Source organism: Gymnoscopelus microlampas, assembly GCF_963454915.1.
Source record: "Gymnoscopelus microlampas genome assembly, chromosome: 19".
Lineage (NCBI taxonomy): Eukaryota > Metazoa > Chordata > Actinopteri > Myctophiformes > Myctophidae > Gymnoscopelus > Gymnoscopelus microlampas.
Window position 1 is genome coordinate 17,970,600 of NC_139956.1, and position 28,000 is coordinate 17,998,599.

Here is a 28,000-nt window from a genome sequence, read left to right on the forward strand (position 1 = left end):
CGTAGCAGCAGTGGTGGAAAAAGTACTCAAATGTTTTACTTAAGAAAAAGTATCAATACTGCAATGTAGAAGTACTTACTTACAAGTTAGGAATTCAAAATTGACTCGAGTAAAAGTACAAAAGTATTGGTGTCAAAATGTACTTAAAGTACCAAAAGTAAAAGTACTAAAATGTTTGAAAATAGCCTAGGTATAAAAATAGTGCTTAAATGGTTAATGTATGTTTCATAATGTCATAATTTGTATCTACAAAGTAACTAGTAACTAAAGTTAGCAAATCATTGTAGTGGAGTAAAAAGCACAATATTTGCCTCTGAGATGTAGTGGAGTAGAAGTAAACGTATTCATTGGAAATACTCAAGTAAAGTTCAAATACCTCAAAATTGTACTTAAGTACAGTACTTGAGTAAATGTACTTCAAGTTACTTTACACCACCACCACTGCGTAGCAGCAGCTCCCTGGCTAGGTCGGGCCTGCCGCTCTTCTCCAGGCAGCGGGCCAGGTGGGAGGCCCTGGTCGGGTGCTGTGCCGCGGGGGTCCCTCTCCTCCACAGGGCCAGGAGGTGGAAGGTCTGGGCCGACGGGCAGGCCCCGGCACGGAGCCTCACCATCTGGGTGGAGCTGCGGCACAGACGCAGCGAGAGGACCAGGTACGCCACCTCCTCCTCCGACAGCTCCTCGGAGAGCCAGGAGAGAACGGAGTCCGACAGAGGCTCTGCATTGGAGGGAAACACACGGTGAATACAGAGATACTCGGCTAGGAGCGCCTTGTGTCTACCTAGGCCTCTCAGCCATTATAGAATACTCTGACGGCTTATTGCTTTAGTATAGTGTACGGCAGTGGTTCTCAAACGTTTTCATGTCAAGGACCCCCAAATTGACACGTATTAGCCCGCGGACCCCCATTTGAAAAGATATGCCAGGGACCCCCATAAGAGAAGATTTTTACGGCTCTATAGCAGTGATTTTCAAGCATTTTAATTTCTTGGACCCTCAGTTTGACATGCATTAGGCTACGGACCCCCATCTAATGGCATAAAATGGCATTTCTATCTCTTGGACCCCAATTTATATATAGTGTACAAATGGAACCAAATGGACCCGTTAGGGTCCATTTGGTTGCATTTGTACACTCTCTGGTTACAGACCCATAAGGGTCAGACCCATAAGGGTAAATACCATTTAGCTGGGGACCCCCTGGAACCCCCTCAAGTACCCCTGGGGGTCCCCGTACCCCACTTTGAGAACCAATGGTATAGTGTACGGAGTGTCCATGGAGAGAAAGACATTTCACTGACCTGTCTCGTATAACTTCACTTTTGTGCTCATGGGTCGGTTGATGGTTCTCTCTATCTGAAAGGCAACAGGATGGCCACAACATTGAATAAGGTTCTCTTTCTGCGTGGTTTTAAAGTGTCCTTGTGGTATAGAGTTTCTGATACTTTGTAGGCCTACAGCAGTGGTTCTCAACCAGTGGTCTGGGGACTACCAGTGGTCCTTGAGAGGGGGTTCTAGGTGGTCCCCAGCTAAATAATGGAGAGTTGGTAACCAAATGGACCCTTATAGATGTTTAACTCTTGAGAGTGTAAAATGAAACCAAATGGACCTTTACGCTCCCAAGAGTCAGATTATTCTTAAACATCTGCATTACTTAATTAAAGAATTGTTATTTTGATCAACGTTTGCCTGTTATCTCTCCTATGGTACCAACATCAATACAGCATGGAATTGTGGACAAAACCCTATCCAACGATAACAAAATATTCTACGTTTTGGTTCTGAGAGTCAAAATCTCATCAAAAGATGGTCCGTGGCTCAAATTCCGAATAAATAATAGACCTTGATATGAAAAGGGTTGAAAACCACTGGCCTACCTTGGGTAAAGTCAGCGACAGCTTGCACATGGGCTCCCCCAGGTGGCTGGTGTTCGAGGGTACCGCCCCGTCACCTCGCCACACCAGCTGGTCTCTGGCAATCTTATAAAAGATGGCCGTGCCCTTGTAATGAGATGAACTGTAGTTCCCGAACGGGTCCACTTCCGTCAGACGCAAGAGGAGATGATTCTTACGCTGACTGTGAAAGGCGATACGCTCGTATGTTCCGCCATTTTGGTTGTTTTGGGTTCCTATTGAAAAACATAAACCGAAGATGAATGTGAACAAGTCTTGCCATGTTGTTGTGTCGTTGTTTTCTTTTTACTTCCTAACGGTCAGCATGAGACAGGATTTTCTGAAAACAGTGGCTCATGCTCTATGAATCATATATCTTTTTTTATTTCCACTGTATGGAAATCTTTTGATGACATATCTCTTTCTTATAGACGAGTACAATGCACATCAAAGTCCAGAGTGTTGAGTCGGCTAACACTCAGGACTTTACTGTGTATTAAAGAAGGGTAAAGGGCAGGGCCGCATTAAGACCCCTCAGGGCCGTGGAACACCACAAAATCAAAGGCCCCCCCAGTCGCGTAATTTCACGCGCATGCACACGCGTGCAGCGCGCGTGCATGCGCACAACCTGCGCGCGTGCGCGAAATATTTCGGGTCTAATTCGGGTCTAATTCGGTCTATTTCGGTTCTATTTAACCAATATAAATCATCATTTTTTCTTTAAATACACAAAAATTAAATACACAATTCTCACAGGGCCCTGCAGGCTGCGGGCCGTGGAACGCCAGTTCCACTAAGTTCCGCGGTTAATGCGGCTCTGGTAAAGGGAGAGGGGAATGGCTTGCAATACAGGCCTTGAACCTGATTAAAATCCCGGAAGTCACACTCATGAATGAGGACAGGTTAAGCCACCAGGGTGTCGAACTTGAAGAAAACTGTCGACTTTACAAGTGAATTGGTATAGCTTTTGTATGACAGCCATAATACCACATGCATTACTGAGATCATGGGTGCGATAGTAACACAGCCAGGTACAACTTAAGGCTTAAATACTGTCGACATCATCAAAGGACTTATAACCACTGTAAAGAACATCTGGGGTATTACTGTCGGCAGCATGGTGATTTTACCGTTTTAGCAGGGTTTAATACGCCTCAATGGGAGTTTTCTTCAGCACGGACCTCACAGCTGAGCAAACAACATATCGACAGTGTAAATGAAGAGGTCCGCGCACCGCACACACACACAGCGATAGCCGATGCTCCACAAACACTGACATTAACATTCCAAACATCAAAACGGTCGGACAGGCCCGAGCAAGATTAACTTTTATGTTCCGCCGCTCCAGTGGCCTCTTTTGTAAACATATAATTCATCAGGTTTATTGTAAGGTCTAAGGCATCTGGAGTTGTGGCAACAAGCAGCGGCAAAGATAAGGCTGTGTTGACATGACAGGGCTGTTAACTCGCTGTCTGCTCTGACCCCACCTGATACCTGGGACAGCTTTATAGCGGGTCTTGGACGTGCCGTTGCCATAGTCACCTATACTGTGTGTGTGTGTGTGTGTGTGTGTGTGTGTGTGTGTGTGTGTGTGTGTGTGTGTGTGTGTGTGTGTGTGTGTGTGTGTGTGTGTGTGTGTGTGTGTGTGTGTGTGTGTGTGTGTGTGTGTGTGCACGTGAGTGTGTGTGCACATGAGTGTGTGTGTGTGTGTGTGTGTGTGTGTGTCTGTGCGTAATTGATGTTTGCCATCACGAAATATCTGTTTCTTAGCACATTCCTGGTGCCTCAAACAGAGAAGTAGACCGAAGATAAAAGAGTTCCAGTCATTGTTTTCTCGGCAGTGAATATGCATCCTAGATGTAGGATTATGGAGTCCGTGTTTACGCAAACAACATTGTTAAGAAACATTGTTTCTACTGTTCAAAACGTGGAGCACAAATTCAGTGGGAAAAGATACAGGAGAGTGGGGACGCTATACTGATACACTCTGAATTATGAACCTCTCAGTTGAGAGAGGATGCAATTCCATCATCCCAGCACATATACTGTAGAATTATTTGTATGTTTGGTCTCTTCTAAGCTTACGCAAGTTTGTGTCTTTCAGAATCCCTGTGACATTCATTTGTCATCAGAGAGTAAGGAAACCTCATCCAGAGTAAGCTTTCATTCCAGCAAGAAGGGTTATTGGTTATGGGCTCCCTACCTGTGGAGGTGATGTTGCCACTGAAACGGATGAGCAGCTGGTCTCCCTCGCACATGGGAATCTCCGGTGAGGGCCCCGGAGGGCCCACGTAGCCCTGGGCCCCGAGTTTATTGAGTTCCCAGCTCAGGTCTCTGCTGGGCAGGGCAGTCACCAGGACGACGTGGGGCTCCTTGAGTTGATGATGGAGGACGATAGTGACCGCGTGGCGACAGATCGACTCCTCGAGCTCTTCCACCAGGGAGATGAGATGGGAAGGACGCACTGAGGAGAGGAGACGTACCACTAACAGTCTGGGGAGAGAGAGAGACAGAGAGAGAGACAGAGAGAGAGACAGAGACAGAATAAGAGAGAAATTGAGTTTAACTGAGAGATTAGATTGCTGCTGAGTGGAGTAAAGATTAATCCACTACAAGGGCCATTCACACGCAACAGAGAATTCATATCTATTCCACTCAATATTAGTCTGTTGAGAAACGACTTTCAGATAAGAAATGGTAGCAAATTAGGATGCGTGTTCATCAAAAGGATTGTTCCGTAACATACCGCTCAAATGAATTTCACTCTATTCTAACTAATTCATTCAGCAAAGATAAGAAAGAGGAGAGTTCCGATAAAGGAGGAGGAAGTCAAATCAAGGCCACCAATGAAATCTTTGCATACTGCTGTTCGTATAGTGCTTGGCGCAACGTGTCGTCACCACAGGGGGGGGGGGCGTGGCATAATAGCTGCAGACATACTGGTGGGCAGGGTTGCCAGATCTGCTTATTATCATTTCCCCGCAAGATTTTATTTGAAAATAGCCGATCTACAAGCTCACAACGCGTCGCATCGCGACGCGTTGTGAGCTTGTAGATCTGCTATTTTCAAATAGCTGATGTACATGTTAAAGTACTGATGTGGCCCATAATTGCTTCTTTTGGGCTGGTTTTCCTAGACCTGGTTGCTTGTTTCTCTCACAGAATCTGGCAACACTGCTGGTGGGGGTCAATGTTAAGTCAACCTGTTTATCCCCCACCAAGATGTCCGCCCCTCCAAATGACACTTGTTGACGCCCCCTTCAGGATTTTTTTGCTACACACTATTGTGATTGCCTATCAAAATCCGTATTGCTCAACAGTTCATTGCGGTAATGAAACCTGGTTATGTTCTGACTGGGAAAAGTTAAAGGCCGGAATTCTTGGTATTCAGTCCCCCAATGCTTTACCTCAACCACATGGTTTATGTAAGTTCCTTATGTCTAATCTGGGTTACAAGCAGCAGCATTCCCTATTTCAACTTCCACTGGCACTTTTCTCATGTCTTGAATGATATCATTGTGTTCATTAGCGTTGAAGCCTTCAACGTTATGGCCCACAAATACGCAAAATGTAGAGCTCTCCAACTGAACCTAGATTAAACCCATGATGCATTCTGTGAACAAGGCAGCGCACAAGGAAATAACAACAAAGCTGTGTCCCTCTCTGGGCTGTTAAGCTTCTAAAAACGATGCAATGAAAAGCTGTTCTATTGTCTCCCTTCATTCTTTCATCTGGGTTTCCCCAGGTACCCAATGATTCCCCAGGTTAAGCCGAAACCTGTTAAAGGATAGTCTGATAGTTAGGACACCTATGATGATGATGATGATGATGATGATGATGGTGGTGGTGGTGGTAAAACAAAAATCTTATAATAACATCACCAGGTTACATCCATGCTACTGTTTGACAGTAAAAACTGCTCTTTCTAGTCTCTCTTCTTAGTTTGCAAAGTATAGTACCTCCATGTTGATTGAATGTACAGAAACAGAACCAGAAATGTGCTATGAAGGCAACTGAACTAGCCTGGTAAACCCTCCCTCCAGAAATCTAATTTCCATTTGATTTCTGGAGAAATGGAAATGAGATTTCTGGAGGGAGGGTTTACCAGGCTACAACTGAACACCTCTGCACATCCCGCTTCCCCATGGAGCTTCTACTTCAGAGGTGACACCTGACACATTTAACTGGGTTTCAACCAAAGCTTGCACCATAGCCTCAAAAAGAGACTGTGTGAAAATTAGCTCAGTTGTAAAAAAAAATCAGCACTCCTCAGAACAGGAAATGTACAGTGTTAAAACATTGAGTGACACTGTGAGACTGCAGTCCACACAACCTCCTCATACTGAACATCCATTTGGCTGCCCAACGTTTAGTAAGACTGTTTATAGCCAGTGTTTGAGTTTCCTTACTTACTTTGTCCTCTTTGTGTGTATCAATATTTTTTATTGATTTCATTTCAACACCATCAGCACAGAAACAGAAACAGAACAGAAATAGAAACTTAATCCATAAATCAAAATGCGATTATTAAAAGTAATGAAAGAAACATCAATTTAACCTATGAGGGAATTCAAATTCAAAATAAGAATATATATGGTTGCCAAACCCTTAAGAACCTCTGCTTTTCTCCTTGAATATTAAATCTTAAACAATAAACATTCAATTTTAAGGTATGTCATCACCTCCTCCGCCCATCGTTTATGGGTAGGTGGGCACAGCTTTCTTTGTCCCCTTTGTGAGGCCAAACTATGAGGCGTCTGTGCAAATTAAATGTTTTACATTTTTATAACCTTGTCAGTGTCTGCACTGAAGCGAGAAATTTCACAAAGACTGGACATTCTACTGTCCCTTCATTACTTGACCTGGGAAATCCTGGCTGAGCTCATATGAAAGAATCAAGACAGACAATAGAACAGCTTTTGCATGACGTTGTTCTTAGAAGCTTAGCAGCCCAGAGTGGACAGGCGGGACACAGATTTTTTTCTCCCTTGTGCTCTGCCTGTCGTTCATCCAGCAGAGAATTTCTGAGCCATTTTGTTGAAGGGTTCAAGTTAGCAAACACAATTATATCATTCAAGACTGAAGGCAAGCGCCAGTAGAAGTTGAAATCGCTGCTGCTTGTAACACAGATTGTCGACCAGCTTTACTAAGGAGTTTTACGTAAACTAATGCGGTTGAGGTAGTACTGTGTGGATAAAGCATTGGTCCTCAAAGTGGGGTCCGGCGACCCCCAGGTGTCCTCGGGGGTCCACAGCAAAATGTGTTAATATAGCGTCACAATCATTTTAACCCTTTTAACCGTGTTTTATACTTTGGCTATTAAAAAATAGCAGATATACAAGCTCATAGCGCGTCACTTCGTGCCACACTATGAGCTTGTAATGTGCTATTTTTGAAGTTGTGAAAATGTATGCAAATCTTTGAATATATATATATTAAGAGCGATTTTTTTTAACACAAATCTTTGTTTCTGGATGTCCCAGGCACAAAATATTTTTGAGATGAACGTCCACAGCCAAATACATATATCATATTGGGGGTCCTTGACATGAAAACGTTTGAGAACCACTGGGATAAAGCAGTGAGGGGAGGAATACCAGGAATTCCAGCTTCTAACTAAAGCTGACAATGGTCTTGCTGTAAAAAGGGGGCTACTCTGTACCTGCCATATCTCTCTGCTAGCTCAAAGGACACCAGGCCATTCTGCACGTTCCTGACCGCCACCTTCTCCAGAACGTTCCACTGGTCATCCTTCCTGCCCAGCAGCAGCAGGAGCTCATTGGACGTCTCCCTGCGGATCTTCACAGAGGCACTCAGGGTTCTGAAAGAGGAATTATGTATGCATTCATGTCAGTCACAGTTCATTTTCAGCCACAGCAACCTGCTGAAACAGGAAGCTACACGTCACATAATTGTTGCTGTCGGGAACCTTGTATGTTCGAAATCGGGGAATTTCAGGAAATTTCCGTGTTCCAATGTTACGTAGTTATTATTTAGTCACAAGCTCTGCCCCTTGTTAATACTTTTCATTGGTACAATGGTACAATATTTTTATATAAACCCACAGACACATTTAACCACTTTCACTTCCCCTTTTTTTTCTTTTTTTAACTACCGAAAATAGCAGATCTACAAGCTCACAAAGTGAGTTGTAGATTGGCTATTTTTTGCAATTTTTACTACTTTTCCGCGACACTTGTACGACATTCATTCAAAAAAGACAAACATAAAACGTTGAAATATGCAACGATATGCTGTTTTCTTTTATTCTAGGCCTACCTCAGCCTAAGCATAGTGGGCGTGTCCCGTGGTGGCGCAGCGCTGACCGGCCGGGCATTGTACTGTTGTACTGTCTCCTCCCCTGGCCCCGCCCCCTTCTTCTTGTCAGGATTGGGCGGGCAGGGAAGGGTGAAAGCGAGGGCTCTGCGCAGCGGCTGGGAGGAGGGGTGGGTGAGGTAGAGGAGTGGGCTAGTGGAGACCACCGAATGGTACGCGTCACTCCTGGACTTGATGCTGGACAAGAGGGCTGCATCTACTGGCTGGATCTGAGGCGGATTAGAGAATAGACTTGTTCTGTGTTCTTTGTTGTTATGATGATACGGTGGTTTTCAAAGTTGAGGCCGTGGCCCCCACTTTGAAAACGTTGAAAATACACTTTGATAATATAACATTTTTCATTCAAATTTCCAATTAAATTCATATGATTATTGTGCCAGTTTAATCAGTTTCAACCTGGCATTGTTGAGAGGCTGTACTGTACAAATAAACTAATAACATTACCCTAGAACTACCATATCCATCCATGCTATCCATTTTATTAAAAAACAAGATTGTATCACATAACCTGACCCAGCAGGTTTTTTCACTAGCAGAGGCAAGAAGTGCTACAGGCACAACCGTTAAATCAAATGGAAGGAATATCCTAAAGCAAATGTTCAGCTCTCAGTTCTCAATTATTCTCCAGCTTGTACAGTACATTCATTTACTGACACCAATACACCGGATCTAATGGAGCTATTGTTTGTGTGACTTAGCATGAGTAAAAATAATAATAAATGGAAGCACTGGTATTAATACATAATACGTTCTTATCCGGTGACCTTGTCAGATTGTCTTGTGTGTGGACCATTAATGGGTCCCAACCTAGGCCTGTCACAATCAGTGCACAATCGCCTGATCGCATGCAATTAGTCGGAATATGTTTCCTTCCACTCATCCTACCAGGCACGTGCACACATAGACATGAAAGGAGGCTTGAGCCCCTGCCCTTTTACCCGTCGGTAAAAAAGTGCCCTCTCCAGACTAGGAAAAAAATATATATATTACCCTCAAAAATAAATTTCAATTGCCCCTAGCGGCCTAATGGTAACGGAAATGGCAGCTCAAAGTGAACTTTACTCAGGTATCTAGTTTGTCGCCGTCGACCTTGTTATTAAAGAAAAACGGGCGACAAAACTCCAATCGAAAATCAGCAATCGAAAACCGGCAAAAGTGGTAGTCTTCAATATGTTTTGGCCATTATTTCTGGAACGGAACGTCCAATCTGCTCAGTTGTCGGATCTGTGACTTTAAGGACATTAAGCACGCGATGACATTTTTCGGGTTATTAGGGTTTTCTGGCCTAAAAGTATGGTAATTGTTCAGAGCCCTTTTGAAATTCCAGCCCCTGCCTCTCCAAATCCCCCTGCACGTCCCTGCATCCTACTATAAATGCATGAAATCTCTGTCTGTGTGTGAGCGTGTGTGTGCGCGTCTGTAGTTCAAGTGTCACGAAAACCGTTTGACCAGCGATCCGAGGGAGTGCTGTGCCCGGCGTCCTGAATCTTTTCTTAAATGTTTTTCTATAACTCTAAACATCAGAGAACAACAATCATAAAACAACCATTTATCTTGTGATGACCAGGAAAATTGTTCTCACAAGTTACAACGACTCTTCTCAAGTGTCTACTATACTTGTGGTGGGGACATTTGGCCCTCACAAATATAGTAATCTAGAAGTACACACACAAACACAGTCCTACAGGCTGTGTATGATGGTGCGGCTTCGTAGGCCCTGGACGTACTCCTGTGCCTGTTGGAGGCCGGTGCGTTCCTCCGGACGGGGCGGGGGTCCCTCCACCAGCTTGACAAAGTAGTGACAGTACACCTTGTCCATGATGCCGAACATCCCTCTGCCGTGGTACCGGATCCGCTTCAGGTACTTCCCTTTCCTGGAGTAAGACTCCGCCAAATACAGGTTGGACTTGTACTCCACGTTGTGGTTCTTGACGGCCATCTCCTGGGCCTCCAGGAGCACCTCTCTCATGATCTTGGCTCCTTTCTTGTCGTTGAACTCCAGCTGCGCGACGGCCTGGTCGATGCCCATCCCTTTGATCAGTTTAGCCAGGTACCACATCTTGTCTTTGCTGTATTTGATCTGCCGTCGACGGTGGTGAACCTCTGCCGGTCTGCGAGGCTCGTCCGGCAGCTGGGGAGGAAACCTCTGGAGGTTCCTACTGTCCCAGTTCTTCATCACGTCCAGAGAGCTGCTGGTGTGGAAGCACGCTGCGTGATGACGGCCAACGCCGAAGGCTGCCGACCTCGAGAACGTCTGCTCAGTAACCCTCCTGAGAAACATCACGCCGCCACCTGTCACAGCCGTCGCCGCGTTGCATTATTTTTGCGACGCGAAGTGTCCCTCTTATGCCCATATGTGGTGATCTCTCCATGTGTCTGTCTGTGTCCCTTCTGCCCATATATGGAGTTCCGTGTCAGGCATGCCCAAATATGGAGTCTAGGCCAGTCTATGATGTCAGTACCATGACGTCAAATTGAGGTGACATCAGGGTATTATAACGAGATCGGTTGTCCAGATCAGACCGATATGCTTGATGACATCAGGGATCTCCATAAATGGGCATAAAAGGCACACAGGCAGACAGATGCAGAGATCTCTAGACAGGGACAGCGGGTATTGCATAACCGGGTGGGGCATGAATTCCCAACTTTCATTGTTCCTGACTTTCATCGTTCCTGAGTAGGCCGGTTTAAAATTGGCCAATGGGAGGGCATACCGTAATACTGTTGACATCAGGGATCTCCATATACAGTATGGGCATAAAAGCAATGACAGATACAGAGATCTCCATAATGGGCATATTGGTCGGATCGGCAGTGCAACGTAGTTGTGGGTGCCACGTAGCGGCCCGAACTCTAGATGTCTGAACTCTGAACCTCTAGTTTTCAAAAATAGCTCAAGCTGTGAGTGCCTATTTGTTTTGTTTTTTAAGCCAATTCCAAATAGGTTTTTTTAATTTGGGGTTCCTTGACCTGGAGAAGTTTGGGAACCATGTTGTTATAATGGATCATTTGGAATGGATTACTTGTGATACGAAAAGGGGATTTTATTTCTGACCTTGTTGACCCCATGTCATTGTTCAATCTAAGAATGCCAAACAATAAAAAGCAAGTCTTTTGCACAACTACAAGGGTGACCGGTGTGTAGGAGAAGACCAAACGAGGGCCCCAACGTACTGAAAGAGAAAAACTTAGATAAAACAGGATATCTATAACCTGATGAAGGTCTAACAGACCGAAATGTTGTTGTTGTATTACCATTAAAAATCGTTTTCTTGCATTTGAAGAAGAGTTTTTTCTTTCAGTAAGAATGCCAAACAGCAATAATATATTAGAGAAGGGTAGGGGAATTCAGTCGGGGGATACAATTTGTGTCCCCTAATAAAATAAATCTATTAAACGTTCTTATGCAAAATCCTGAGTGTTAAATAAAATCCGAACATTTAGGGTCCGTTTTAAACTCTTTGAGTTAAATTAACACTCAAGGTTTTGCAATGTATTGTTCATGAATGACTGATCTCACGTCCTCTAAACACAAATGTTAAGACCAGCTGTTCATTTCTTTCTTCATCATAATAAAACATCTGTGACAATTTGAGTTTGCAAAGTGGAAGCGTCTTATAATTTCTCTGTCTCTTTGTATCATTTGCATGCTACAGCTTTTCAAAGCTGGGGCCACCAGGGATGTATTTCAATTCAAGATTATTTTGGGGGGGAATTTTCAAAATATATATTTTTCTCATCAAATGTTTTTGTCACATCGCAATGCATTGGTGAGAAAATGACCCCCCTCTGTTTTTTTTTTGTTTTTTTTTAATGCAACACTGAGTGCATCATTGAGCAGATTAATGTCCTACCATTGACTGGGCCACCACAGGGGCAGTGAAGGATCCTGGGAGGTAGTCCAGACAGATGCGGGGGTCCATGGGGAGTTTGAGAGACAGACCCTTCCTGGGGATGGTGTAGTTCTCCCTTCTCAGGCACGACACTACCGCAAACAGACCCAGGGAGTATACTCTCACCTCTGCAAATGAGCCCTGGCAACACACACACACACACACACACACACACACACACACACACACACACACACACACACACACACACACACACACACACACACACACACACACACACACACAAAGTTCGATTCTAAAGTTTTATATTTATCATTTAACAAATACGACTCCTTAGAAAACAAGCCAGAGTATGAAAAATTAACACGGCATTGTATTTTATTGCAAAATCTAATATCCTAGCTATAGTATCTTGGGGTGCCTTTCAACAATGCAGTGCGCAGCCAAATCCTCTGTTAATTCAACTGTGAGTTCACACCAATTCAAGTGTGAAAATGACAGCGTGGTTGTGCATGGGGTCATGCACTGAAAATAGCAAGCTCACTTGTATGTCTGCTATTTTCTGTGTGTGACACCTTTTTACTGTGTTGTTTTTGACATAATATTCATGAATCCACATCAGATACCAAATCCCCTTGTTACGTCTGAAACCGTGACAGAGCACCCTACCCTCTGCCCTCCGTAGGTGCCCTCTGTTGACGTGGGAGTGATGCAGTTTGCTCTCCTCTCCGCGTCGACCACCTTGACCATGACATCCCTGTAGTTCCCCCGGTAACGCGCCTGGAAAGGCACGACGACGGTAATTGGGAAACGGACACGGTTTCCGTCTCGAACTTTGACCCTGAGCACCCTGCTGACCAGCTCCTCGGAGCCTGTGGTCACCATCACGGAGCTCAGGGCGTCGGCCACGTCACACGTCATGATGTTGGCCACGTCCCCAGGGGCTGTGACGTAGCACGCGTCTGGTATGTCTGATAGGCCGTCCTCCAGTCGCCCCGAGAGCCTAGATAGCAGACATGACAGAATACAGTTGTGTACATTGTCACTCACAATCCCACAAATAATGTTTATTTTTCAATAAGCTATTAATCTGTCAAGGATATTGTTTTTTTGAACCTGTGCCATTCATTTAGACCAATGGTAAAGTAATACATTAGGGTAAAAACTATGTTAAATGATCATCACAAGTGATTGTGAACTGAATTGTGTAGTTGCTTGTTAACACAGGAGTTAAAAACATTTTTGTTTTACAATACTGAACACGAAAAAACACAAAAAGCACGCATTATACTGTATGTTTACACTAAACTGATTATTAAATTACTAACTAGAGTTTAATTTTATGAATTTTCGATCCTGCCAGTGGTGCTAGTTGGAACAGTGATCCAACCTCCCTAATACCTAATGCTAGCTCTAAATGCCCTGACATGTGGTTGTACTGTAAACGCTTTATTCAGCCATCTAAAGAATGGCTGACATCTCATTGCATTTAACATAACATTTGATTGCTGTGAATACCAGCTTCTCCCATTTGGCAGAGTATATAGCTGGCTTTCACACAACATTGTCTTCTGTGATCTCAGCTAGTTTGCAAATCTTGGAGGTACAAGGAGTTCTGAAATAATTTTGTCAAGGCAATGCATTCAATAGTCTTCTCTGCAATCACATCATTTTGTTCTGACGACCTCACCAAACTTCGAAGGACTGGCCACTTTAACCACTTAAACCCTATAGTTAGTTGATCAGATTCCCAAGGGCTCTATACTGGGCCTGTTTTTTGCTTCATACTAAATATATTCACAGAAAATAGCTGATTTACAAGCTCACAATGCGTCGCAACCTGCCACGCCGAATGTTCTCCCCAGAATAGGGACGCTACGGTTCATGTGGTTAAAGAGAACAGGGAAAATAAGGGGAAAGAATCAAATCACGTCTGGACAAAATGCAGACACAGACCAGCAGACGTCCTGCTTGCTGATCACAGAAGAACTAATTTGCTTAAAAACTAATTTACTTTAACAGAGACCATGATTTCCGTTACTCACCCCACGGTGACCCATCCACTATTTCCCTCATCTTCATCTATAGTACCCTTCACTCCGACCTTCTTGGTCTCCTCCTGTGGGAGGACTGTGAGGGTTTCTGGGGAAATCGGCTGCTGTTGAATATCACTGACTGGTCTGACCTCCGTTTCCTCGCTGCATTCAGATCGGCCCGAGCTAGAATTGGACGTTTTCTCCTCGTCGAGTGACCTTTGAGAGAGTGGTGGTGGCTTTGTGGGGCTTTCGATGTGTTTGTCTCCATCTCCGCTGTCCTGCTCACGTCCTGAGATGGACCCAAGAGGGTCAGAGGGAGAGTCAGTGCGCTGCTCGGGTATTGTTGGGTCAGGGTTTGAGGATTCAGAGCCACTGGTTCCCTGAGATGTTGTGAGGACTTCCTCCTTTGTGTACGTCCTGTCTACTTGCGCGGCCAAGGCCTCCTCTGTGTGTGACGTCGACATGGCCGCGTCCAGTTTGGTTCTGATGTCGTTCAGTCTGTCCACAATGCTCTCTATGTCACCCAGTACCCCCAGGAAGGTACTGGTGAAGTGCTCTGAGCACCACGTGTCTAAATGATGTTAAACAGAAAAAGAACAGCACAAAAAGCTGAACGTAGACTAATACAGTACATTAGAACATATTATATATTTTTTTATGAACATATTAAATCATTTCAAAACACGTAAGGCTAAGCAATAGGACACTCCACTACATCTAATTTCAGTTGGTAAATGAATAAAATAAACTTCACAAAGACCATATATGTTTAAGTTGAATAGTCCACACGTTGGTATTGAAGTAGGTCAAATTAAAAAAGCAAGATCTACAGTAGTAACAACGGTGGTCCACGGACAAATAATTTGGGGGTCCTTGGCATGAAAAGGTTTGAGAACCACTGCTGTACGGAGCATGAATTGAGCTGTGTGGTTTGCAATATGCATGCGTGAATTGAGCTGTGTCAATTGAACTGTGGCCCTGGCACAAAACGTTTTCAGATGGGGTTCCACGGCCATATATATTTATTAATTTTGGGGATCCTTGGTACAAAAAAGTTTGAGAACTACTGGTTTAGAAGGCATTAGTTGAATCTGCCCCAGGTCTTATATAATGGGTGTTGAAATACCTGTCACATTTTGATCCTGCTGGTGGTGGCCCTCTGGTGGATAAAGAGTGAATGTGCAGGCTGAGCCTCCAGCAGCTCGTCTCCAGACTGTCACTCTGTCTGAGTGAACAACACACAGCTCCCTCAGCAGTCTCAGCACGTGCTGCTCGTGCTCTCTCTTCTTAAACCCTTCTTCAGTGCTCCTTATTCCTCCTTCCACTGTCCTTTCACTCACTGTCTCCTTCGCTGGTGGCCATAATGCCCTTTCTGTATCCCCCGCTGTGATGATGGGCCCTCTGTCACATGCGTCTCCCTCTCTCTGTCTGGTTGTGTCTGCGGTGCTGCTGTGATGCTCTCTGGAGCATCTCATAGCCTCCATCTCCCGGAGGGTTTCGACCAATTGGCCGAGGAGACTCTGCTCTCCATCTCTGCAATGCTGAGACCCATCGCCCTCCATCCTTTTAATCAGATAAAGCTTCTAACGAGCATTCAGCCAACAAAAAAAAAAGCACTTGCATCAGAGTGGACCATTAGTCTCATGCAGTAGTATGCAATCTAGCCTGTGTTTCCCTTAAAAACACAAACTGAAAATAAATGGCTGTTTAATGAAGTTGCATATAGCAAAAGTCGTTCACAAGTAATCCCTCATGTTCAACATGACTGTACAATCTGACTGTACAATCTAATCGAAAAAAAGTCTGTGGTCCCCTATATGTCTCTCCTCCCGAATTAAGTCATACGAGAAGCTCCGAACCATGCACACTGTATGTCCTTGTCCTCACGCCATTGACCACAACAACTGTGCTATCTTGGTTTACAGGAGCCAATGCTGTATTTATAACACTGCCCAGCAGTAAAGCATGTTGCCCAGGAGACCCCCGGGGGGCGTGGCAGGGGGACACAAAAGAGTGGCCAGTCTGAGGGATTCAAAGGAAGAGAAACTGCTGTCCTCCAGACATCTCATCCCCACTGTCACTCTCTTTAGCACCTTTTACAAGCACACAGTAAAACAGAACAGCTCTTAAACTGTAAGTCAAAAATAGAACCGTGTCACCGATCAATCGTGTACGTCACAGAACAATTAACTGAACAGTAAAAATTCTGTGAATAATTACGGCAAATCATATACAAAAATAAAAATGTGCACCATCAAACAGAAGTGTGCATACAATTTGAATAAATTAAGATTGTTTGGAAAGGCTATTTTAATTAAAGTTAGCTTACTGATCGGTATGCTATAACTTCTGCCTCACCCCACCTCACATTGATGGTTTATATGAATTGTTGCCAGGCAGCCAACTAGCCAATCACAACATTGTGAGTGCCTCTGGGATATGGGATCTAAAATCTGAAAGGTGCACCCATAAGAATGTGTGGTGAGAAATGGTTCTTAAAGAATGCTTCCTGCTTTATGGGGAAAAAAAGCTTGTTTTTTATTAGTATTAAAGTATTAAACTGACAAAATAAGTAATCTGTTAGCTGTTTTCTAAATTCAAATTGTGCATTTATAAATGGTGCATAACCTCTGTCCAAAACTGTTCAAATTCAAAAGGTAGCAGATCTACAAGCTCAAAAAGAGCTTCAAACTTGCAGATCTGTACGGTAGTATAATCAAGTAGGGCATTCATTTACGGGGAAAAGTTAGCATATGGAAATAGTAGGTTTCTGCCCGACAGCAACGGTATACTGTATATAACTGACCCCCCATGTCACAGGCAGCACAATATACTTGCTACTAATATACTTTTTAGAAGATTTATTCAATACAAAAGATGACAATAATTCCTATGTAATATAATAATGATAGATATAGCAATGAGAATATAAGAGTAAAGAACAGAAAGGAAAAAGGAAAAGGAGATGGAAGAAGGGAAGGTCGACAGCCACGTTTTCTTGGGCCTTTTCTTTTAATTTTACCCTTTTTCGTCCTATGTACAGTAATTGTTTTGGTTTCCTATGATGTTTTTATGCCATGCTTTTAAACCCCTGTAGCACTCTGAGATTCGCAAGAATGTAAAGTGCTGCTTTATAAATAAAATGCATTATTATTATTATTATTATTATTATTTTATTATTATTAAGGTGGACAGTGTCCGGTTGTCTCGGAAAGGCAGAGGGAGTCTACAGATCTGGATGTTGTGGCAGCTTAAATACAGATTCTACAAGGATACATACACATTGTTAGGATAATTCTGACGACTGACATTCCTCTGTCTGACCAAAATATGTGTTCTCAGCACTGGAGTATGGAAGGTCAATTCTGCCTGACTGTGAAATGTGCTGCTCCACGCTCAGTGTCCAAGAGCGGCGACACTACCCTGACCAACTATAAACATGTATTCCATTCTCATCGACTGAGAATGGAAGGCCCGCTGCTATATGCCGAGGCCATAGTCACTGCCCTAGCCAGAATACTGACGCCTGATAAGAGAAACATTCTCGTTGTGTTCATAAAACCTTATAACTCGTCGTCTTGCTAGGTCTGCCGCTTGCCTACAGAGGAACTTGACCTTGCTGTATGAGCCTGCTGCTTAATAAGTACACTGAGGGTGTACTAAACTCATAAGACATATTATCAGACTAATTTACTTCCCTTGGGACATTACATTCAGGCACATCAGCATAATCATACATTGATATAACTGAAGTAAGATGACTACTAAATGTATAATCAATAATCGATAAATCAATAGCCTAAAAGGAATATATATAGTATTTCCCTTACATGCACCACCACCACCCACACACACATACATAAGTATAGATTAGTGTTAAGTCCACAATGTCTGCTCATTTGCATATTGTAAATATCATAGCAGATGTTAGTTGGACACAATTCTCAAGTTAATTGAATTTGACTTTGTGAGAGTTCTGGCTGAAGTTCCAGGTAAAAAAACTACATTTCTTCCCAGTGGCGTGCACAGACATTTTGAGGGGCAGGTGCTCAAGTAAATTATAATTGTTTTGTTTACTTGGTCTGCTCTTTTTTCCCTCTACACCTATACGCGCGAGGCGTTGTGGGCTTGTAGATCGGCTATTTTTGGCTAAAGTTCTCCTCAGAAAAGGGATGCTAGGTTTCGAGTGGTTATGGTAAAAAGATAAATCATATCACATAAAGATTTTACGGACCCCCTGTAGTAAGTCTGAGGACCCCGTGTTGAAGACCCCTGCTGTAAACTGAAAAAAAAAAAAAACGTTTTTTTTTTCTTTTTCAAAAGGGCACTTCTGGTCAAGAGGGCAAAGGGCAGGCGCTCTAGCACCATAGAGTCTATCTGTGCACGTCCCTGCTTATACGCACCCTTTACAGTTTTTTTGTGGGAGAATGGCTATACATATACAAAGCTCAGCAATGTGAGAAATAAACAGGTAATACAATAACAAACAGACAAAACATAGCTTTGAATTAAAAAGTAAAGAAGCATTTTGTCCAAAGGTTAAAGCTCCACATGGAGAGACATGGAGACTCCTGTTACTCCCGAACAAACACGATTACTATCACAATATAGAGCTATTTAACAGTTATTCAACAACAACAAACCTCTGACCATCCATCCCTTGACCAGCCCTCTGCAAAGAAGTTTGATCTGCCTATTTTAGATGGCCCAATGTGAATATCAGAATGAATACACTAGCACCATCATGTGGCGGATTAGGAACACACATGCTCGCACGACGCATGCAATTTTCTTTTTGTATTTTGTATTTTGTATTCTATTTATTTTGTATGCGAGTGGATGATAGGCTACCTCTATACAGTATGTATCCTACTTGTCAAAGGCTATAGGCCTACTGTCACAAAATGGTATAGAATCATCCATGTTTTGGTCAGGTTTTAAATAAAATTACACAGTGGTGGAAAAAGTACTCACATTTTTTACTTAAGTAAAAGTATCAGTACTGCAGTGTAGAAATACTCTGTTACAAGTAAAAGTCCGTTAATCAAAATGTACTTGAGTAAAAGAACAAAAGTATTGGCATCAAAAGTAAAAGTACTCATTGTGAAGAATGTCCCATTTCACAAGTTCAAAATGTATAAACATCTTTTGAAAATAGCAGATCTACAAGCTCACAATGCCTCACGATGCAACACATTGTGAGCTTGTAGATCTGCTATTTTCAAAAGGCCGATAGGCTGAAGTGGTTAATCGTTAATGTATGTTTTGTGATAATAATCTAAATCTGCAAAGTAACCAAAGCTGTCAAATAATCGTAGTGGAGTAAAAGTACAATATTTGCTCGAGATGTAGTGGAGTAGAAGTAAAAGTATTGAACATGGGAAATACTCCAGTAAAGTAAAAAATCCTCAAAAGTGTACTTGGGTAAATGTGTAGTGACTTTACACCACTGCAATTGCCACTGCCAATTTGCCACAGCTCTGCAGAATATACTGATGCTTATTGCATTGTCATCCAGCACATTCACACCATCATTGTGTCGCATGCCGCTCAGGGCCAGAGCTGTAACCTACAATGTGAAACCACAGAAACCACTCTCACATTTCTGAAAGTAAAAAGAAGAAAGAAAAGAAAAGAAAAAACGAAAGTCATAACAGAAAACTACTCCCCTTTTATTGTGTTTCCTTCTTTGAATTACTTCAGAAGGGGTGTGACTGTGTGTGAGTAAATGAGGCTGAACTTCCATTCCTGTCTGTGCAGAATGCATGGCCTGGGGGCCCCAGGATCAAGCTTCGACATGCAGCTACCAGCTAGATATTCTTCTCTTTGAACAAACTGAACTTGCTGTTCTCTTGTCTGCTTATCGACAACAAGCTCTTCATTGGAGAACTATTTGAGTTCACTGAATATCCTGCTTCTGTCAATTCAAGTCATGGTTAGATAGAGAGCCTGATAAAGACCATTGGGCTAACTGATAGCCTTCCTAGTTCACTAGAAAACATGTAGTCTAGCTATAGAATGTTAATATTAGGCTACAAAAAGATTTGATAAGGCTATTAACACAGCCGACTCATGATGATACCAGTGTAAACTAAGTAACTAAATAAATACATTTACTCAAATACTGTAGTACAGTTTTGAGGTATTTTTTTACTTTACTTGAGTATTTCCCATTTTCATTAGGCAACTTTTATTTCTACTCCACTACATCTCAGAGGCAGATATTGTACTTTTTTTTTTTACTCCACTTCAATTCTTTGAAAACTTTAGGTACTAGTTACTTTGAAGTAACTAAAACGTACATTAACCAGCCCTTTATAAACTTTGGCTATTTGAAAATAGCCGATCTACAAGCTCACAACGCTGTGAGCTTGTAGATCTGCTATTTTCAAAATATTTGAATACATATTGATCTTGTGAAATGGGACATATCTGCATAATGAGTACTTTTACTTTTAGTGCTTTAAGTATATTTTGATGCCAAAACGTTTGTTACAAGTAAAAGTGAATTTTGAATAACAGACTTTCACTTGTAACAGAATAATGTTTACAATGTTGTATTGGTACTTTTACTTAAGTAAACATATGTGAGTACTTTCCCCAGAATCCACAACACTGCTAACTGTGAGTGCCTTCTTCCTAGTTCACTAGACTAGAAAAGAAGTAGCCTAGCTAAAAAACCGACTCATGATGATACTAGTATACTTCTTATGTAGTGTATCATTGTTATTGGCCCAGCTGGGTCATTCAAGCCAGAGAAATGGGCGTGGAGTTAACTGACTGACTATGTGTGTGAACAGGCATGGAGAGGAAACCACTGTCAAAAGAAAGCACGTTCTGTATGAGTGAACAGCTGTAAACAGAAAGTATACAAAGTGTGTGTGTGTACTGCGGTGCCACAACGAGCTGGACATGACGCACAACAACACAACACACATCATCTACGGACCACCGCCGCCCCTGGGTTTGTGTTTTATCCGCAGGTGAGTTTGTTGTTTGACCGACGGACATGTGCGCGCTCACAGGTGGGCGACATGATATGACACACAGGCGAATCATTCGCCGGCGTTATGATACATTGACATTATATTCGCCGCGAATTTGTCAATATAATATGTAGGCTATTTACTATTGTGCGTTGTAAACGACGCTAGTCTTGGTCCAGGCCCCACACATGTGGACTTATAACATTTCTATGACGTTTCTATGGAGTTGTGAACTTGTGCCAGGTGGTGTTTGTTTGTTTTGCTGCATCTCTCCCTGCAGTCTCTCTCTACAGAGAGTCTACTCTGCACCTCTCCCTCTCTCTCTCTCTCTCTCTCTCTCTCTCTGTCTATCTGTGTGTGTGTGTGTGTGTGTGTGTGTGTGTGTCTCTCTCTCCCTCTGCCTGTCTTCTCTCTCTCTCTCTCCGCCTGTCTTGTCTCTCTCTCTCTCTCTCTCTCTCTCTCTCTCTCTCTCTCTCCCCCCCTCTGTCTGTCTGTCTGTCTCGCTCTCTCTCTGTCTGTCTGTCTCTCTCTCTCTCTCTGTCTCTCTCTCTCTCTCTCTCTCTCTCTCTCTCTCTCTCTCTCTCTCTCAGTGGGGGGGGCGGGGGGGGGGGGGGACTGGTCCATCGTTACAAAGTAACAGTAACCTAGCTGCTTGTTGACATGATATACAAGTTTATGTCAATGCAAGTTTCATTTTTGTCAGTGAGCACTGTCTCTCTGTTGAGAGCAAAAGTGAATAATTATGTTGGCTGTTATGTGCATATACCCTTTTTAAGAGGTTGTTTTACAGTCAATTTGACCATCTGTGAAACGTGTTGGTAGTTGGTATCCAAACAAATAATGAACTCAAGCCAGATTGTTTGATAAGCCTTGCCCTAACCCTAAAAAAAAACCTCTCCTGAAACGGATCTACTTTTCTAAGTAATAATGTAACACCATATTGATGCTCATTATGATTCATTAGCACCCATGGGTGTCTTCACACCCACATTTCCTTTTGTAGATTTGTACAGGCTGCAGTGATATGGATCAAATACAAATTTGGTGCCTTAAGTTGGAAAAAAGGAAGAGCTGTCATACAGAAAGTTGGTACTGTAGCAGTCATTCTGAAACTTGTGTTGCCAGCTGTTGCAAGAGAAACAAGCGGCCAGACCCAAAATAATCGACATGATCTCACACACAGGGGGTCCCCAGCAAAATGAGTTAATATACCATCAACAGTTTTACCACTTGAATGGTATTCATAGGCTATTTGAAAATAGCCGATCTACAAGCTCACAGCACGTCTGTGTTGTGAGCTTGTAGATCTGCTAATTAAAAATAAAAATGCTTTTTAAATATTTGAGAATATTTTTGAAACATTTTACAAAATATTTGCAAAGGGGGGTCCACTCCACAGACAAATATTCATTCGGGGGTTCCTTGACATGAAAATGTTTGAGAACTACTGATTTTAAATAACAGGAAGCAATCCCAAATGAGCAAAGTACACTAGAAACAAGCTAAAAAAACTGCAACCCATTACTTCCAATATCATCTATAAGCGACAAGTCGCTTATAATAGGAGGACTTGGCAACACTGATTCAGAAACACATACCCGGCTATTTCTCTCTGAACCAGGAAGGGGATGGAATGTCATGTTGGACTTTGTGTTCTACGTTGACAGGCAGGCTGGGGGATGTTCAGAAATGTAAGGTGTGTGTTCCTACATGAATGCACGAGGGGGAGTGAGTCATTCACGCTATGTGCAAAAGGTGCCTGGTGTACTAGTGTTGTAGTAATTGACTCTTTGACTCATTTCATACGCTGTACTACGCCCGTCCTGGCAATCATGTAAAACATTTTCCAACCAACGCGTTTGTGATTTAATGCAATTAAACGATCACCTATTGCTGACACTTGATTTCTGTCTGTGCATGTGATGTGTGTGCAAATGCATATTCAAGCCTCTTGCTTTCAACCTGACATCTATTCTACAGTATACACCCTTGCATGATGCTGTTCTCTAGTTACATGAGAGGCTTGTATAACATAGTAAGGTTACAGTCGTACAGTTCCACATGGCATTCGAAAGCATGCAATCTCTTACTTTGTGATGATCTCTCTTGCCTGTGTGCTATTGATCTCATCAACTAGTCTGTGGGCTTTCACACTGGGCAGTGGATCAAAGCTTTTGTGTGTGTGTGTGTGTGTGTGTGTGTGTGTGTGTGTGTGTGTGTGTGTGTGTGTGTGTGTGTGTGTGTGTGTGTGTGTGTGTGTGTGTGTGTGTGTGTGTGTGTGTGTGTGTGTGTGTGTGTGTGTAAGCCTGTGTGTGTGTGTTTGTTCTTGTATGCGTGGGTGGGTTTATAGTGCTAAAAGCCAAAGAAATAGAGCAGGTCAGGTCAAACGTGCCAGCAATTATTGGCGTATGTCTGCCTTACTTGCTGCTGCCTGCCATGCAGACAATGCGGTCGACATGCCGGTTCAGCTCTCGATCTGTTTCTGTACTGTAGGGCAGTGGTTCTCATATGTTTTCATATCAAGGATCTCCCCCCAATGCCATACATACAAGATTTGTGTTGTTTGAAAAATAGCCGATGTATAGGGTTAAAGCCCCTTTAACCCCCTCAAGGACCCCTGGGGGTCCCCCGGTCCCCACTTTGAGAACCACAGCAGACCATGTACAGTAAGAACCACACCCTTTTGGGTCCATCTTTACACTCAGAGTTAATTTGACACTCTTGATGTTACATGGTGGAGCAGGGGATTCAGTTTTTCCTGGGACTAGCCAAGTGCAAACATGATGATTCTACTGTAATGTCTTATATTGTGTATGTGGGTCCATTCACTAGAACAGGAGTGATTCCCACATTTTCAGCTTGAGACCCAAAAGAGAAATGTGTTGTCTCTCCAGGACCCACATTTACAAAAAACAAACACACAATTATTATTTTTTTGAAAATCGATCCACTGTTTGGGAACCACTGCACTAGAAGGATGAAGAATCCAGAAATAACTGTTCAATGGCTTCACTTAAACCAAACCACACACTTCTGCCATGCAGGCCCCTGATCATAGACAGTTGATGGCAAACCTCCAAAGTGTTTGCTTCCTGGGTCTAAAGATTTTAGTTTAGTACGTGGTGTTGCAGTTCAATGCATCCCTGCAGGGCAGTGAAAGGCAAAGTAAATACAGTATGAAGCAGAACTAAAAGGTCAGTTTGTCAGCTCAGAAATTGTGAAGGGAAACAACCCAACCACACACACACACACACACACACACAAACACACACACACACACACACACACACACACACACACACACACACACACACACACACACACACACACACACACACACACACACACACACACACACACACACACACACACACACACACACACACACACGGGACTGTTTCTGCGATCTCACTGAAGTAGCACTTCTTATTTGCTGAAAACTAGATAACAATGAGGAAATTGAACAATCACACATGTGCTCTGTAACTGTTGGTTCCGTCAGCAGGTTGATTATATTTATTGCTAGCTACTGAGAGCTGATCCTTCATTTAAGCATTAATTTAAACACTGTTTGCTGTTCTTGGTCTGTTGTTAAGAGATTGTTTTTTGAATGCAGCACAATAGTTAGTTTTCCTTTCTGGAAAAGTGATTTTCTGTGTCATTTGAAACAGACAACAGACAGGAAGACAATGAGCAGCTGCCAGGTTAAAAATAGCACCAGTCAATATCACACTTGAATGCGAAATAAAGCTGTTAGTTTGACATACAGTAGAGTCGGCGTGTGCAGCAAGTCTTGAGTACTACATTAAGAACTATTTAGTGTTACAGTAATTCAGTGAAGTTGTTCACCGTGAGCTAGAAGTGCACTTTTGGCTATAAAAGCCAGGACAAAGAGTGCTTCTTGGAGACAATTGAAGGACGCCAGACTAATTTATATTCCTGATTTTATAGGCCAGTTTTCTAAATAATGCTCAACCCCAATACTGGAATTTTGAAACCGTGTAAAACAAAAGCCTGGGTACCGGGGCTAGAAACAGACTTGTAACAACTTGTGCTTTTGAATTTCACATTATAAATATTTTGTGTGGTTATTTAAAAAAATGTTGAACTCCCACTACTGTTACCTTTTGACAGGTCTTAAAGCCAAACCCTGGTGTGTCCTTTTTTGTGTGCATGCAGTATCGGTTGCACTTGCTTTACACCGATATTGGTGACCTACACTATTTGTTTTTGTTGCATTAGATAACTTCAATGGTACTGTAATATATAGTTGAACATGAAGGCCACAATTTCACTTTTACAATATTACATAATCTTTTATACTGGCTCTGCTTTGTTGGTGTTTATGTGCTAAAAGTGTGGTTTTGTTACATGTTTTGCCATACAATGACACTGAACTACATCCATTTCCTCGCTCACGGAGCTATATACAACCCAAGATCCTACTAAAGTTCAACATCACTTTTCTGAAATGTATTTTATTAGCTTTAATTTCTTTCGTTTTTACTTAAATCCTATATTTTTGCTCTTTTTTTCTCTCTTTTTGCATCTACAGAATCCAACTCTACTTCATTTCGAGTGATGTCACCTTTCCTGGCATTTAGCAGCCCCTCCCCGATGTGGCAGCCGTGGGTTTAGAGCGCCATGTCGGAGCCTCTGGAGCCCAGTGAGGAGCTGGTGGAATGGTTGACTACCCTGCACCTGCCCCAGTATGCCCTCTGCTTCCAGCTGGGGGGCTACCGGGCTCTGGAAGACTGCAAGGATCTCACAGACGAGCGCCTCCTTGAACTCCGGGTCTTCCCCACAGGCCACCGGAGGCGTATCCTCCGCGCTTTGGAAGCCCTCGGGGTGGTCGGAGAGGATGGTGAGGAGGAGGAGGAGGAGGAGGAGGTGGGGAAAGAGGAGCAAAGGGGTCCGCGGAAACCCGTGACGTATCCGAGGCATGTCTTCCTGAAGGATAGGAACAGCCAGCCAAAAGAGACGAGGGAGTCTGGTTTGGATGGGAGTCAGTCGTTGCCTCCGGGAGCGGGACTGGCGGCAGTAACCGACGGCATCTCAGACGGGGCGTCCCCCGTCCCGCCCCAGCCGGCTCCGCGGGACCCCCGCAACGTCCGCAGCCGCTCCTCGGCCTCCTTGTCGACCACCAGCAGCAGCAGTGATTCCCTGTCCGTCTCCCCTCACTCTGAAGTGCCCTCCGACTGGGACGCCTCCTCCGAAGAGCCCTCGTTTTCCAGCACGGACTCGGCCCCGTGTCCGGGGGTCCCCTCGTCGTCCGCTGACCCCCCCGGGGCCTTCCAGATGGTGGAGAACAGCATTTACGAGGGGGGCACCAGCTTCAAGGCTCCCAAGGGTCCGCGGCCCACTCGCTCCTACAAGCTCCGGCACCGGCCTGTCCCTGAAATCCCGAAGCAGATCACACTGCCACCTCAGGACTGGTACGTTAAGTCAGTGGTTCTCAAACTTTTTCATGTCAAGGACCCCCAAATTGACACTTATTAGCCCGCGGACCCCCATTTCAAAAGATATGCCAGGGACCCCCATAAGAGAAGATTTTTACGGCTCTCTAGCAGTGATTCTCAACCATTTTAATTTCAAGGACCCCCAGTTTGACATGCATTAGGGCTACAGACCCCCATTTAATGGCATTTCTATCACTTGGACCGCAATTTATTTTGTAAAATCTATGTCAATTTAACTCTGAGAGTGTACAAATGGAACCAAATGGACCCGTTAGGGTCCATTTGGTTCCATTTGTACACTCTCAGAGTTACAGACCCATAAGGGTCCATTTGGCTCCCGTCCATCATTTAGCTGGGGACCCCCTGGAACCCCCTCAAGTACCCCTGGGGGTCCCCGGACCCCACTTTGAGAACCAATGCGTTAAGTCACAGTTCTCCGTTTCAGCCAATCAGCGACAATTTATGCTAATGTAGGACTCAGACTAAAATACTATAATAATAATACCTATTGTTGGGAGTCTATTAATACAAGTGCAAGCACTGAGTGAATGTTTCGAGTAGACAGACAAGCGAGGTCTAGCACTCTAAATCAATGTGCTTATATCAGCATGAGAGGCAGCTCACAACAACCCAAAAATATAAAGCCACTTACAGTAGTAACATGTATTTTTCCTTTGCTATAATGCTGCAGGGTTCTATTTCAAACTCCTGTGTGAATATGCGTATAAATGGAAATATTAAAAAAAACTCAGAAGACTCTAGAAGAACCGGTATCTGGCATGAGAGGTTGATTAAATGCAACTTGCTCTCTCTCTCTCTTGCTCCGTTGTGCTATGTGATTTACACCTACGTAAATTACGCAGGGCTCATGTGTAATGCATGTTCATTCTCAGGTCCATTTGGGCATGTCGGACATCTCAGAAGCCTGACATGCCCAAAACACGGATACTACTGTATGTGAAAGTGGTTCAACTTAAAAATCGGTACAAAACGGCTGCATCATTATTACATACCAATGTCATCAAAAAGTCAAATACAGACACACCTTTTGTTGGTCTGGTTTTCGCTTGGAGGTTTTATCCCTGACTTATTGGTTTCCAGGAATGTGAACAGCACATTGTCAGCATGCGAGTCGAATGGCAAATCGCAGGAGGCCTCCATCTCGTCTCATTTAACCCATTAAGACCTGGAACTGTGTCATTTTTAGATTTGAGCTAAAAAAGCATTATTTTACACTTTGGGCTATTCAAAAATAGCAGATATACAAGCTCATAGCGCGGCACCGAGTGCCGCGCTATGAGCTTGTAGATCTGCTATTTTTGAAAAATGGTGAAAATGTGTGCAAATCTTTGAATATATATATTTTTAAAGCGAACATTTTTAACTCAAATCTTTGCTTCTGGGGGGTCCCTGGAACAAGATATTTTGATGGGGGTC

The 28,000-nt window shown here is 43.3% G+C and overlaps 3 protein-coding genes across 3 annotated transcripts in view; 1 reads left to right on the plus strand and 2 right to left on the minus strand.

Moving 5' to 3' along the window:
• Positions 1-422: 422 nt before the first annotated feature.
• Positions 423-15,680, minus strand: dthd1 (death domain containing 1; the record flags this gene model as incomplete). The annotated part of the gene is made up of 10 exons (XM_084043152.1): positions 423-715; positions 1,299-1,353; positions 1,875-2,125; positions 4,093-4,382; positions 7,552-7,710; positions 8,169-8,434; positions 12,083-12,262; positions 12,752-13,085; positions 14,128-14,689; positions 15,245-15,680. 10 exons carry the CDS (start codon positions 15,678-15,680, stop codon positions 423-425), a joined length of 2,826 nt encoding a protein of 941 aa, XP_083899278.1.
• LOC311035075 (large ribosomal subunit protein uL22m-like) lies at positions 9,907-10,506 on the minus strand (the record flags this gene model as incomplete). Its single annotated transcript, XM_084043153.1, has 1 exon — positions 9,907-10,506. The coding sequence occupies one exon, from the start codon at positions 10,504-10,506 to the stop codon at positions 9,907-9,909; it is 600 nt and encodes a 199-aa protein (XP_083899279.1).
• Positions 15,681-20,966: 5,286 nt separating the features above from the next.
• The window catches only part of arap2 (ArfGAP with RhoGAP domain, ankyrin repeat and PH domain 2), a 226,047-nt gene continuing 219,013 nt past the window's right edge, over positions 20,967-28,000 (plus strand). The window contains exons 1-2 of the mRNA XM_084043154.1: positions 20,967-21,101; positions 25,660-26,539. Coding sequence (XP_083899280.1) covers positions 25,749-26,539 — 791 coding nt within the window. The 5' untranslated portion in view covers positions 20,967-21,101; positions 25,660-25,748. The remainder of the gene's footprint in view (positions 21,102-25,659; positions 26,540-28,000) is intronic.